This window comes from Alnus glutinosa, chromosome 4 (assembly GCF_958979055.1).
Source record: "Alnus glutinosa chromosome 4, dhAlnGlut1.1, whole genome shotgun sequence".
NCBI classification, from domain to species: domain Eukaryota; kingdom Viridiplantae; phylum Streptophyta; class Magnoliopsida; order Fagales; family Betulaceae; genus Alnus; species Alnus glutinosa.
The window spans coordinates 5,347,018-5,361,870 of record NC_084889.1 but is presented as its reverse complement, the minus strand read 5'-3'; the positions used below and the strand labels follow the sequence as shown (position 1 = coordinate 5,361,870).

Below are 14,853 nucleotides of genomic sequence, written 5' to 3'. Positions count from 1 at the left end.
TGGTTCCTCCGACTCAATTTATAAAAATAACATGTGTCTCTTTGGATGTGAGAAGCAATTATTTTATTTTATTTTTTTAATTATAATGACAATTTTAGAAGAAATTTTATTAAAAAAAAGTATGTGAGAAACACATTCTATTTAAAAAACATGTATTTCTTAAATGCAAATGAACACACATGTCATTTTTATAGACTGAATTGAAAGAATTTCCTCTAATCCAGTTTGGAGAAAAATTACGTGTTATTTATCATCTTATTATCAATTGATAAGTGCTCTTGAGGCACTACACCCTTTTATTTTTTCATTTATTTTGTTTCATGTGACACTCTTGTAAGCTACCACATAAATTTGTAAAGAAATTGTAATCTCCGAGCATTTTCCTTGTCAATTTACTCTCATGATCTTAAAGGCATTAAAGGCATGTAACTAACCATCGATAATTTTTAAACACTGAACCGGTCTTTTAATTACAAAAAGTGGTAAATTTTAAAGGTTGAATCGATTTTGTCAAGATTTTAATAAATTTATTGTGCTTTAATGAAAAATGTCATAGGTTTGAATCTTCAGTAGACCAAAATAAGGATATATATATATATAAGCCGAGTTCTAACTCAGAATTGACATAGAATTATGACACGTGGCATGAACCCATAATTTTTAAACATTGAATCGGTCTTTTAAATAATAAAAAAATCAGTGAATTTTAAAGGTTGAACCGGTTTTGTCATGATTTTAATAATTTATTGTGTTTTAATAAAAATATCATGAGTGTGAATCTTCATGAGACCAAAATAAAGATTTTTTTTCGCATTATCATATATATATATAAAAGTCGAGTTATTATTTAGAATTGCATAGAATAGTGACACGTGGCATGAATCCATAATTTTTAGTGACTAAACCGGTCATTTAAGTATTGAACCGGTCTTTTAAATAAAATTGAACCGGTCTATTTAATCTCTCTCTCTCTATTAATGATACAAGTAGCCTCTCTCTCTCTCAATTAATGATATAAGTATGACTCTTTGGTATTTTTATATTTTTGGTTGAAATCTAAATATGTTTCCATTTTGTTTGTGAAATTTGTGGTTGAACAATTCTTCATTTGAATGTTTATGAGATTTTTTTTTTTTTTTTTTTGTTCATTTCTTTTTCGAATGTTCAAAATTATATAGGATTGAAATATAATAGGTATCACATCGAAATTAAAAAAAGTTCTTGTTAATTTTCTATTTTATATTTTGATAATCAAAATCGTGGTTTTCTTCTTCATACTTATTTTCATTCTAAACTACACTTATGGGAATAAATATTTTAACATGTTTTAATTTATATGAATTAAACTAAAAATAAGGGTCTTATGTATTAATTCATTTAAATGTTTTATGGGATATTTGTTTTTCTTTTATGTGATTTTTACGATTTTCACTTATTTTTTGTAAGTGTTATTCTGCTTTTGAAAGTAAAAAAATGCAAAATTTTATTTGATTATTGTGCATAAAAGGAATATAAATGCTTTTAAAACACTAACTAAAGAGTTAATTAAGCATTAAATTTGAAATGTTTTTTTTTTTTTTAACATATCATATATATATATATATATATATATATATATATATATATATATATATATATATATATATATATATATATATATATATATATATATATATATATATATATGTATATGTATATATATAAAAGCTGAATTCCAACTTAGAGTTGGCCTAAAATTAGGACACGTGGTATGAATCCATATTTTTTAAATATTGAACCAGTCATTTGAATAAAAAACTGGTAATTTTAGTAAAACTAAACCGATCTGTGTATTTCAAGTAAAATAAATGGTGCATTTAATATGACTAATTAACTCTTTTATATTGAATAAAAAATGAATAGATCATTAAATTCTCATTAATTTCTACCTCTTTCTCTTCCTTTAAGTAAAACTGAAAAAAAAAAAAAAAAAAAAGAAAGAAAAAAAAAAAAGAAAAGTAAAATTGAACTGCTCCATGTATTTCAAGTGAAATAAATGGTGCGTTTAATATTCCTAATCAAATCTCTTCCGTTGAATAGAAAATGAATAGAAACACTTAATTTTGTTGTCATTAAATTCTCACTAATTTCTACCCCTCTCTCTCTTCCTTTAAGTAAAATCTTTTACTCCAACACCGCTTCCCCTCCCACTAAATGTCCATTACAAACTAAACCTCAAAAAGTTAAACGTCAGTTTTTTTTTTCTTTGGGAAATGTTAAAAGTCGCTCCAATATCTCTCACTTTCTCAAATAAACATATGGAGAAGTAATGGTTTGTGGCTATGCAAAACTTCAATGTTGTTTACATTACCGGAGAGTGGTTCTTAAAACAAAGAGAGCAAAGTTTTTGCTATTGTTGGAAGCTTTTTGTTTGTAATACTGCTATAGCCTTTTTTTTTTCTTTCTTTTTTTTTTTTTTTTTTTGTTAGTTTGCCTTTCAAGTTTGTCGGGACAGTGTTCAATAGAATTGTAAATAATATGTTTTTATTTATTTTATGTACTTCTGTTTTTTATTTATTATTATTTGATTTTCTATCATTATTTTTGCATTGATAATTTATAATATATTTTTTATTTTTATTGAAAAAGTAGTTTCTTTTACGCTATATATAAGAATGATGGTCGAATTAAAAAACATCTATCTGACCGTAGTTTCTTTTTATACTTATAAATTTCTTTGGAACTAGAAAACGTATATAAAAAAAAAAAAAAATAGTTATTTTCTATTATATTAGTGGTTATCATTTTACGTTTTTTTTTTTTACTTTATTTTCTATGATTTTGTTCTTTCTTTACATTTTTTTTTGTCCCTATTTCCTAATTTATATTATTTTTTTTGTTCAAATTGTTTTATTATTATTATTTTTATTTATTTTTCCTTTTCTAAATTTTACATTGAATTCAAGGAAAACATGGAGAGAGAGAGTTTACATTAATTGTTGTTTTGAGTACGAGGTATGGCGATTTTTTAATTTACATTGTTCACTGAATTTTTTTTTTCCCGGTATAATACACATTGTTAACGTCCTTAATTGATAGACAATATTGATTTTCAAGGTTTCATATGAACCGAAAAAGTATATGGAAAAGAAAACTCATTTTTTATTCTATTAGTATTTTTTATTTTTCATTTTTTGTCCATATTTTCTATGGTTCTCTTATTTCGTTTCCTCTCTTCTTCTTCTTTTTTTTTTTTTTTCCTTTTTTTTTTCTTTATTTTTTATGTAATTAATATATTATTTTTCATTCAAATTGCTTATTTTATCTTTTGTAAATTTTACACTAAATTCAAGAAAATGATGGTAAGAGCGAGTTTCCTATGGTTGTTTTTTGTACGGGGTATGATTTTTTAGCGTATTATGTTTATTGAGTAGTTTTTTATTACTTTGTGTAATATAAAAAAGATAACACTATTATATGGACAGAGATTTCTTATAAACCGGTTTGTAGGAAATTTCTTACAACTCACATATAAGATTGACATGTGTCCTTTGGCATGTGAGAATCACATGTTATTTAAATAGCATGTACTTTGTACATGCTTTTTAATAACATTAATAAAAAAAATGCGATTCTCACATGTTTAAAGGATACGTGTCTTTTTTAAATGTGAGTTGAAGAAAATTTTCTATAAATCAATTTATAAGAAATTTTTGTCCCGATTATATTATATTAGTATTTTTCAATTTTCATTTTTTATCTATATTTTCTATGCTTCTCTTCTTCCATTTTGTTTATTTATTTATTATTATTATGAAACTAAATTATAAGGAAGAATCCCGCGCATAGCACGGGTTACGAGCTAGTAACATTAAGTGGTGAGATTTTAGATATCACCCCAATAATATTATAGACTCTTGCTATTTTTTATTAATTATTTGATAATCATAAACTACAGGCTTTCTTCTTGCCTTTTTTTTATTATTATTATTTTTATTTCAAACTATTCATATGGAAACAAAGATTTTAACATGTTTTAATTTAAGAAAAGTTATAATTTAGCCTTCCAAATTACCAGCCGTTCTACAGATAGCTTCTTGAACTATCAACGCTTAGATTCTGGCCCTCCAAACTACAAAAAAAAAAAAAAAAAAATTCAAAAATGTGAATAGGCTCAAAGCAATCAAATTAATCAGATTCCATCTTCTTACCGACTTATGATTGTCGTGCGAGTAACATCACAAGCACATTGGCTATAAGAAAAAGTTAACTATTGCTGGAGATAATGAACATTTTAATTTCCTATAAACCAATCAGCGACGTCAAGGATCCATAGTGGCAAACCTAATGCCCCCGCTACATGTCAAGATCATCGATCTCATTGATGGAAGATTAGGCATTTTAAGTAATTCAATGGGCTTTGCAAACACCTCTCGATCAGGGTGGTCGGCCACGGCTGCTGGTGACTCTTTTTTTTTAAAAAAAAAAAAAAATTAGTTTTTTTAGTTTTTAAGTTTTTTTAATTGTGGTTTTAGTTTTTTTTTTTTAATTGGAAAATAACACATGGCAGGGGTATTATAGTTATTTTTTGTCAAACTTGGCCTTTTTAAAAACTTTTTGATAATTTGGAGAGTCTGAGTCCTAGCATTGGTAGTTCGGAGGGCTATCCATAGAACGACTGATAGTTTAAAGGGTTAAATTGTAATTTTTCCTTTAATTTATATGGATTAAAATAAAATTAATGGTCTTATTTTTTTAATTCCTTTGGATGTTTAATGCTATTTTATTTTTTCGTTTGTATGATTCACTCATATTTTTTTTGGAAGTGTTTTTTTCTCTACTTTTGAAAGCTAAAAAAGCAAATATTTATTTGATTAAGCATTGAACATGAGTGATGTGAGAGAATTTATTTAATTGGATTAAATGTTGAATGAAATATTTTGTTTTATTTTGTTGCCATAAAAAAAAAAAAAATTGTTTATTTTGCTCTGTATTATTTTTTTAATGTTCAAAATTTTATTTGTTTTATTTGTATTGAAATTTAATATGTATCACACAAATATTATTATTATTATTATTATTATTTTAACAAGCTTCAGAACCTTCATTACTGAAATGAAACCTCAAAGGGGATTACATCAAGGCCAAAGCCACATAACAAATACAGGAGCAAAGAAGCTGAGAACACTGCCCGAAGACTACATCAATGCCCAAAAGGTAGACTGTAAACAAAGATACAAGAATGTACAAATACAAATACCAAAAAAAAAAAAAAAAAAAATTACCTTGAGAACCGCCACCGGAGCTCAAGGCGTGTTGAGCACGCACCTACTCCGAGAACCCTTCCAGCCATCGAACGACCTCCAAAAGTCCAGATTGTTACTAAACAAAGTCGGATATGCAAACGGTGACCCTCACACAAATATTATCACAAATTTATACTAATTTTGTATTAATTCTTTAATAACCATAATTTGGATTTTATTCCGTGCTATGAGCTAGTTAGTAATAATAAGAAGTAAAGATAATATGTGATATGTACTTTTATCCGCTATATTTATAATCAATACTTATTAGCAAAAGTAGATGATATAATTAAATAAATCTCCCATAGCCAGTAGAATTCGCACAGCATGTTCAATCTCACAGAGTCCGACCACATCTGATTATTCCCACCTTTCTGTTTCTTTTTAGAATACCACCGACAAGACAACACTCAACTTGCAAACAGTTGCAATGAACAGCCACACGTTTTAATAATTATAATAAACTTTTGTTTCAGTTAGTTAAGAAATCAATGTCCAGTTGAAGGATTGAAGCAAGATCGTTGCGTAAAAGCCATTGTCAGAAGACTCTTTACGAAATGAGCAAATGACCAAAACGTCCTCAACCTTCACCAGTAATCCTCCTCGCTCATCCAGCTCCAGCTTCCCCGAACGCCCTCAATCTGCACATCATAGTTTTCCCTCGGTTTCTAGCTGCTCAAACTGTAAGATTGCTGTTTACTTTTGAGCATTTTGTGGTTGTTCCAGATTCTGTGCTTCATGGGTCCTCCAGTGCTGAAGATTTTGTCTTGATTTGATACTTTTCTGGTTAAGTTGGCACTAAAGTGTTTTGGTTCACTTTTGTAGTTTCGTCTGTGTAGCCACTTTGAGTTAATGGGGATGTATTTTGATGTGGGTTTGCTTCATTTTCGTGGTTGATTTTGTGGGGTGTTCAAAAGATAGTGATGATCAGTGAGTTCGATTGGGCCACATTTGGCCATTTCCGGCCTTTCTGCACAAAGGTTCTCTGTTTTCGTGAGAGAATGGCAAAGGGTCATTGTAAAATATTGGTATTTCTATCCTTCGATGGACTTGTGGGAATGATTTCATTGATATCCTTCCTTTCAGCCATGGCATTTGGATATATGTATTTATTTCCCACTTTTAGCCCAGTGAATCGTAGTTATGAAATTCCTAAGTCCAATGTATCGAATGGTACATGCGATGTTTTTTATGGAAGGTGGATCCATGATGAAAGTTATCCTTTATATGATTCCTCAAGATGCCCATTTGCAGAACGTGGATTCAATTGCTTGGCTAACGGGCGGAAAGATAGTGATTATACAAAATGGAGGTGGAAGCCGCAGAATTGTGATATTCCAAGGTTCAGTGCTGGTGCGATTCTGGAGAAGCTTCGTGGGAAAAGAGTCGTTTTTGTAGGTGATTCATTGGGTAGAACACAGTGGGAGTCTTTGATATGTTTGCTTATGACAGGGGTGGAGGATAAGAAGAGTGTATATGAAGTCAATGGGCATGAGATCACTAAACAGATTATGTTTTTAGGTGTACGTTTTAGTTCTTTCAATCTTAGTATTGACTTCTATCGATCAGTTTTCCTGGTACAGCCTGGTCTAGTTCCAAGGCGTGCACCGAAGAGGGTGAAGTCAACATTGAGACTCGATAAGTTGGATGATATTAGCAAAGAGTGGATTAATTCTGATGTTCTGATATTTAATTCAGGACACTGGTGGACAAGGACTAAGCTCTTTGAAATGTAAGCTACCTAATCTCCTCAGCATTGACTGCCATGGATGATGTGTGTTGAATTACTTACTAAAAAACGTATTTGAATTATGACTTTGGTATGCAATCTGATACCATCAAACTCTTAAGCCTCTTATGTGTGGGTACATGTGCTATTCGATTCTACATTAACATGATACATTGTCCTTTCATTTCTGTTGTAATTTTGGTCAGTAGTAGTTACTATTAATGTATCTTGGAGCTTGCTCTGTCCTTCATGCAATTTTTGACAAATTCTAGTAACAGCATAACACAAACCTTATTAGTACTTCTTTGATTAAAGCAGGGACATTTAAATGGCATTTTACGTTCTCACATTAATCAGCAAGAATTATAGAGGTAAAAACTTGGAGTCCTGGCTGGCTTCAAGTCGGGCTAGCTTTTGCACTATAGAATATCCTCATAAAAACGATTAACAGATCACAATTTCAAATGTCAACTTAGAGAATTTCTTAGACAGAGAAAATATTTCAAATTGTTCTAGTTTACCAACGCCTAAATCTTATTAGTAGTCTCTTGTGAATCATTAATGGTTTAGAAGACTCTGTCAGGTCCATACAAAACTTAGCTGTAATTTCAACTTAGATCTTAACATGAATGTCTAGTCCTTAGTCACCATTAAAAGGCACTTCTCTTCAAAGATCAGAATAGTTGAAGGAAAGGCCTGCAAGCATCAATCAAATGTGTATTAGATGATGAATCAATGATAGAACACGCGGAAAGGATGGATCTTTCCATTGCACCCATATATTTGGTTCAACAGTACCCTTTTAGTCCTCTTTGTTTAAAAAACTATTCATAAAAGTACCTACTACCACCAGAATAGCATTGTATCAATAAATTATGGACAAAAATATAGAAGTCACGGATTTCTTTATAGTTTGTAAGATGTTTTGCATCTTAGGAACACAGCGATTCAGCTGCAAAAGAAATGTATCTATGCACTATCTCTTTTGCCATTCTGTGTCCTTTCTGACTACTGTTGTGCTTGACATATACATTAATTATCTTATTGTTTCTGTAAGTCTTTCATTTTTTTTTAATCTGTTAAATTTCACTTCTTATTTATTTCAGCCGGGGCTATTTCAGTATATTTTTGTTGGGTATTCATTTTATGGGTTTAATCTGTATATGGTTCTCACATGCAAAGAGAGGTTGGGACTTGGCTTTAGGCCTATCTGAAGAAATAGTTCTTGAGATTGGATGGGAAGGTGCAGGGTGGGAGTGGATTGGAATTGTATTTCTGTAAATAGAGTGTTTTTCATTTTGGATTTAGGCACTACATGAAACCCAATAACATATTTAGACATCTTACAACATCGTCATTATAGGCAGAATAGAAGATTTGCAAGAACTATTGATAGTAAAATTCCAAATTTTAAAACTGTGTATTGTGTTGGTGGTAACAAGAGAAAGAACGGGATGTGTTTGTGGTGATTGTGCATAGAGCAACCTCGAAGTTTGAAAAGTTTTAGATAAGAAAATCTTTAAAGGAAGATATATCATATATCTGACTATATCTGACTTGGATTTATCATAAATTTCCTTTGGAAAACAAGCTTATTTTCATAGGGGGCAGTCATTTATTATGCAGAAAATACCCGTGACTTCAATTTTGGTAATGAAACCTCTAGTTCAAATGTTGTTTCCTCTCCCCATAAGAGTGGAGTGGAAGATGCGGCCCTGAGTTCAAAACTCACTGAGTGTGTGTGACTTATCAATGAAAAAAAAAAAAAAAAAAAGAAAGAAGAAAAGAGTTGGTATTTGTTTCTTCTATTTTCTGTATTTCTTTCCTTGCCAACCAGTATATCTGAATATGATATATTATATGCCCCTTGATTTTCCTTTGTCCACATGGATCTCCATTAAGCTTTTAATAAATTTGGAAGTATATAATTTTCAGCTTTAGCTTTTGCAGTTAAGATTATGCTTTTAATAATTACATATGCAGAATGGTCCTAATATGTTTCCACACAGGGGCTGCTATTTTCAGGTTGGCAATTCGCTGAAGCTTGGAATGCCAGTCTCTACAGCCTTCAGGAGAGCATTAGAGACTTGGGCATCTTGGGTTGAGACTATGATCGACAGAAATAGAACAAGTGTATTCTTTCGGACTTTTGAATCATCCCATTGGAGGTGCGTTGTGTAGTTAGTTTGTGTGCTGCCATTTTATGTTCGTATTTTTTCTTCTCTTTTTGTAGCCAACACGTTAATAGCTTCTTGAGGTCAACTCTATAGGTCAACTTTCAGTTGGATATAGATTTGGTGGATCTAGTACTCTGCAACTTGTCTGCTTTAGTCTTTTAGCTCGATGTGAGTGTGTTACTGTTCCTGGTTGCTGAACTCAATGGCCTGCTTGATAGAAAATATAATAGGATAGAAAACTTAAAGACAAATAGTAGAATAATAGAATAGAGACAAGAGAATTTTATGTAAGAAAGAGAGAGAAAGAGAGAGAAGAAGAGAAAAAGCGGAAGTTTATAATAGACTACATTGTGCTTCTTTATTGCATAGTTGTTTACAATACAAAGGTCCCTATTTATAGGGTGTAAAGTAAATACAAATATGGTAATCAAATTCTCATAAAATATAATAATTAAATCCCTATGATTTGGTTATGACACACCATAAATATGAAATATTACAATATCAATCAAATATGGAATATATGGAAAGTATATTATACTTTCCATATATTCTAGCCCTTCATATCTTCTAACATCCCCCTTCAAACTCAAGGTGGAAGATGCTGGAATCTTGAGTTTGTAATAAATGCTTATTCTTCTTCTTTTGGAGATGACAACGATCGACAACGGTCTACGACGATGAGTGGAGGAAGTCGGCGACGGTGAAGATGCGCCTTAAATATCAATGGGTCAACTGTGAGCCAACTATAGGCCAAAGAAAGTGAAAAGAAAAGAAAGGTTGGGCCAACTATGGGCCAAAAGAACGTGAGCCAACTATGGGCTAAATAAGGCATGATATCACTTTTCAAATGCCAAAATAGAATGAGCCAACTATGGGCCAAAGAAAGTGAAAAGAGAAGAAAGATTGGGCCAACTACGGGCCAAAAAGAAACTGAGCCAACTATGGGCTAAATAAGGCATGATATCACTTTTCAAATGCCAAAATAGAATGGGCCAACTATGGGCTAAAAACAATATGGGCAACTTTGGCCTTTTTTTTTTTTTTTTCCTTCATACCTTGCATCTGCATCACACAAATTGTTTAGAAACGCAGGTTACGCAGCACACACTTCCTTTCTAGCTGAACTAGGAAACGGCACCGGTGCTTCTGGACGGTGGACTGACGCTGTCGAGGGCTTTGGCGGCGGCGGCGGAGGCAAGATGGGTTGCTGTTGGAGAGAATTGCCGGAAAACGGTGGCTCACTAGTGAACGGTGATGGTGGGCTGCAGAAGCATGGAAGGAGGTCGGAGGGACTGTGTCGTGTGGTGTCGGAGACGATGGCCAGAATTGGTTGAAGCAAATCAGAAACCTCTTTTTTTTTTTTTTTTTTTTTTCGTCAAATACACTGCAGAAACTATAGAGATGAGATATGCAAAGCATTGACTATAAGAAAAATGAAATTCAAGAAAATGAAAAACAAGGGAAATAAATCACAGGACCATTGGATCGAATACTGGCGTTAGCCTATATAGCTTTGATACCATGATAGAAAATATAATAGGATAGAAAACTTAAAGACAAATAGTAGAATAATAGAATAGAGACAAGAGAATTTTATGTAAGAAAGAGAGAGAAAGAGAGAGAGGAAGAGAAAAAGTGGAAGCTTATAATAGACTACATTGTGCTTCTTTATTGCATAGTTGTTTACAATACAAAGGTCCCTATTTATAGGGTGTAAAGTAAATACAAATATGGTAATCAAATTCTCATAAAATATAATAATTAAATCCCTATGATTTGGTTACGACACACCATAAATATGAAATATTACAATATCAATCAAATATGGAATATATGGAAAGTATATTATACTTTCCATATATTCTAGCCCTTCATATCTTCTAACACTGCTAAGATGTTATAACAGGTTTCTCAAACCCATTAACCTTAAAATCCGTTTGTTTATATAACAGGTTCAAATGGGGTGCTAGTTTGGAATTGGATACTTTTGTTTATATAGCTTATTCTCTTGAATAGCTTTTAAGGCTTCTTGAGCTGCGAACTAGTACTAATCCCACTTGTATCTTTCCATAAATTCTGGACTGATGAAAGTGTTTTCTGTATCTTTGCCAGTGGCCGTAACCGGAATTCTTGCAAAGTGAGTAAACGCCCATCATCAAGATCTCATGGGAGGGACCGAAGCCTAATTTCAGACATCATAATCAAGGTTGTGAAGAAAATGACAGATCCCGTAACAGTTCTGCATGTTACACCAATGGGGGCATTCCGGAGCGACGCTCATTTGGGTACTTGGAGTGACCATCCGTCTGTGCCTGATTGTAGCCACTGGTGTCTACCTGGTGTACCTGATACATGGAATGAAATTATTTTCTCATATCTGCTGTCCAACAGTGGGGTTTCCTTCACTTAACAATAGAAGTTCCAAGATTGTTTTCTTCTCTTGCCTCCAGTATATTGGTCCAAACTTCTTCGTTCACTCTATTTCTCAGTTATGGTAGTTGAGTTGATGAAAAAGCTGTGCTGGCTCTCTTGTTCTTTACCCATCTGTCTGTTTATTTTTTCAATGCCGGTCGCCGAAGAGCTCAAGCGAGTTTGGGATGGTGGTTGCTAAAGATCTGTGCTTTAATCCCGCTCATATCAGGGAATGAGAGTTTAAGGGGAAGGATTACCGATTGAACCAAAAAACAAAGGGGAAAGAAAAAGCAAAGTTTGAGATGATTCATGAAACTGCATGTTGCATGTCAGCAACTATGGCTGTTAGAAATTAAATTTGTATGAGAACTCGTACTTGTGAAGTCCTGAAGCATTATTCTTCCATGTATTTGTAGAGGTATCTAGCCGGTTGGTTTGATACAGTGAGATGAACCAAAGGAAAAAATAAAAATTATTTTGTTCTAGTTGCTTGTCAATGTCTCTTCTTTTTTATTTTTTATTTTTTTGGGGGGGCCAAATTATAATACCTTATTGATTTCTTTACAGCTAAGACTGATCAAGACCTTCATCTTAATTAGGGAAGGAGTAACACTTGACCTTGGTACTTTTCAATGTCTAATCAGTGGATTTGTGACTAAACTTGTACAAAGAATGAAGAGAGAACTTTAAGATAAATAAAAAATAAAAAATTGAAAAAAAAGAAGAAGTGCTTACCTCGTTACTCCATGACGCACACAATTTTGAACCCTTTCACGATTTGGTCAATTTATAAAGGCCAAGGCTTACGCAAAACTTCCTTTGGTTTGTTATATTCTCCTATGTGAATATGACTACTAATTTAAAGCGCCATCATTTTCACAAGATGACTGTAACATATAATACAACCAAATTTTTTTCTTTGTTATCGTGTAATTAAAGGGACAACTACTAATTCATTCCAATAATCTTAAGGCCATTGTAATGTCTAAAAGGTCTGTACAGAGCTCTTTGGTAGGGTTTTGCTCCCAGATTGGCTGAGACACAGGGTACGTCTATTTATGGTCCTTTATGAGAGTCTTTTTCGTTTCTTCTTACAGCTACTGTTGTCATCATTGATATTAATAAGGTTACAGATCCCTATCCAATCTCAGTATCTTGTGCCAAAGAAATGGAAAAAAAAACTTTTGAGAAGTGTTTTCCAATGCAAACAAGCCAATCCCAAATCTTAGAATGGGAGTCAAGTCACTAAAAACTCGCAATAGATTATCACAAAAATGGCAAACCAAATACTCCCTATAAATAGACACTCAATGCTTCCCCATTCTCCACAACTCAAATCATTCAAATTCATACTATCTGTATTGACATCAACATGGACTCTCCCCAGACCAAATACTTCTACTTCCCTCCACCACCCCACACTTTCCAACCACCACCTCCTCACCCCTTTAAGCCGCCACCTCCGGCAGCAAAGCCGCCCAGTCCCTCAAGGTCGCCACCGCCACCACCCCCATCTCACCCTTTTGCTCCACCACCTCCTCATGTACCACCTCCTCATGTACGCCCTCCGCCGCCACCTCATGTGCACCCTCTGCCGCCACCTCATGTGCGCCCTCCACCGCCTGCACCGTCACCAAACAACAATCCCACAGTAATAGTCATTGTGTTCATCTCATTTGGAGGTCTTTTCTTCCTTGCATTCCTTGCAGCTGCTGTCTTTTGTTGCATTAAGAGGAGAAAGAAGAAGACAGTTGAAGAAACCGACATCATTCACGTCGATGAACACAGGAAGGTCAATGAGGCTATCATAGAGGGGCCCCATGGATCTCAGGCTGTGATATTGTCAATTGAGGATGATGTGCATATTGATGAAGTGATTAAGAAGAACGAGAAGTTTGGTGAAGGTTTGCATGCTAAGTCTGCAGAGGGCAAATCAGCTGGCACCCTTGAGGGGGGAACATCTTCTTCAGATCACCACCACCTTGAACACAAGGCTAATTGATCACACGTCAATTACACGAATAATATCCCTCATCAATCTGAGCATATATTGCAAATTATTATGTAATAAGTTCGTGATTATTTTATTTTATTTCTCTTGCTCTTAAGAATAAAAGTTGCAGCCCAGCAGCAACTGAAAAAATTAATAAAACTTGCAACTAAACAGTGTCTTATTTCTTTATAAGGTGTTTGATTGACTCAAATTAATTTTAATTGTTAAAATATTGATTAAATGATTAAATTTACCTCTTCTTATTAGCTTAAATTTTTAGGACAATTGGTAGTTTAATATGGTATCGGAGCAGATGTCCTGAGTTCGAATCTTGTCTCCATCATTCACCTTTCTTTTCAATTAAATATTTTACGTGTTGGACATAACCTATTAAAAATGAGTATGAGCCCACACGTGATGGAGAGTCTTAAAGTATGATTAAATGATTAAATTTATCTCTTCCTATCTCCTTAGCGAGAAATTCTCTTTGGTCCTCCCAAATGTCTTGTGGCTTTTAAAATCAGTATTAAATTTGAAATGATTTTTTATTGAATTTTGATCCAATGATAATTTTAAAATCACCTAACATTGGGAGGACACAAGGAAGATAGCCAGGGGCAGAGTATCATAATAATAGCTAATCCATATGCATCTACCAAATTCATCCTTAAGACCACCCAAAAAAACAAATCAATTTCTAAACTTCAGAGAGGCTATAGACCCTATTAACTAAGGCTTCAAACAGACTGTTATACTCCTCTACTGAACCCATTTGCCTTAATTTTGTGAAAGATTTCGTAGGCTCATCATAGCACTTGGCCCAAATCTAACTTGCATGGCTCTCACAAAAGTATTCCAATCACTAAAGCCTCCACTTTTTTCTCCCTTCTTGAAACCAAGTTAAGGGCTTTAGGCTTATTACCTTCCATAATTCTTTGATGGGGGAGTGTATTATGATAATTGAAAAATTGGGTTGCCTTTTAACTCCACCCAAAACGATCTAATCTTCCCCATCAAACCTGAGCAATCCCAAGTGGATTGATCTGGCCGGTTTAAATCCCTCCATCCAAAAAACAGCTCAATTTCCTGGTTTAAATTCAAAGTAATTTTTTTTTTTTTTTAACCAATCATCCACTTTATTAAATTGATGAGTTAGCTAAATTATGTGAATGTAAATAAATAATTTTTACTTTATACTAACAGGAATTCACAGGGTGCATGTAAGAATCATCTGTAGAGTACAAACATGGCTAT

General features: G+C 33.0%; 2 protein-coding genes across 2 annotated transcripts; both read left to right on the top strand.

Moving 5' to 3' along the window:
• Positions 1–5,784: 5,784 nt before the first annotated feature.
• On the top strand, positions 5,785–12,103 carry LOC133867300 (protein trichome berefringence-like 7). Its single transcript, XM_062304026.1, has 3 exons — positions 5,785–7,017; positions 9,024–9,182; positions 11,307–12,103. Exons 1-3 carry the CDS (start codon positions 6,209–6,211, stop codon positions 11,602–11,604), a joined length of 1,266 nt encoding a protein of 421 aa, XP_062160010.1. The 5' UTR covers positions 5,785–6,208; the 3' UTR covers positions 11,605–12,103.
• An 836-nt stretch (positions 12,104–12,939) lies between these two features.
• On the top strand, positions 12,940–13,791 carry LOC133866598 (protein TRACHEARY ELEMENT DIFFERENTIATION-RELATED 7A-like). Its single transcript, XM_062303173.1, has one exon. The coding sequence runs from the start codon at positions 12,979–12,981 to the stop codon at positions 13,606–13,608; it is 630 nt and encodes a 209-aa protein (XP_062159157.1). The 5' UTR covers positions 12,940–12,978; the 3' UTR covers positions 13,609–13,791.
• The last annotated feature ends 1,062 nt before the right edge of the window (positions 13,792–14,853 follow it).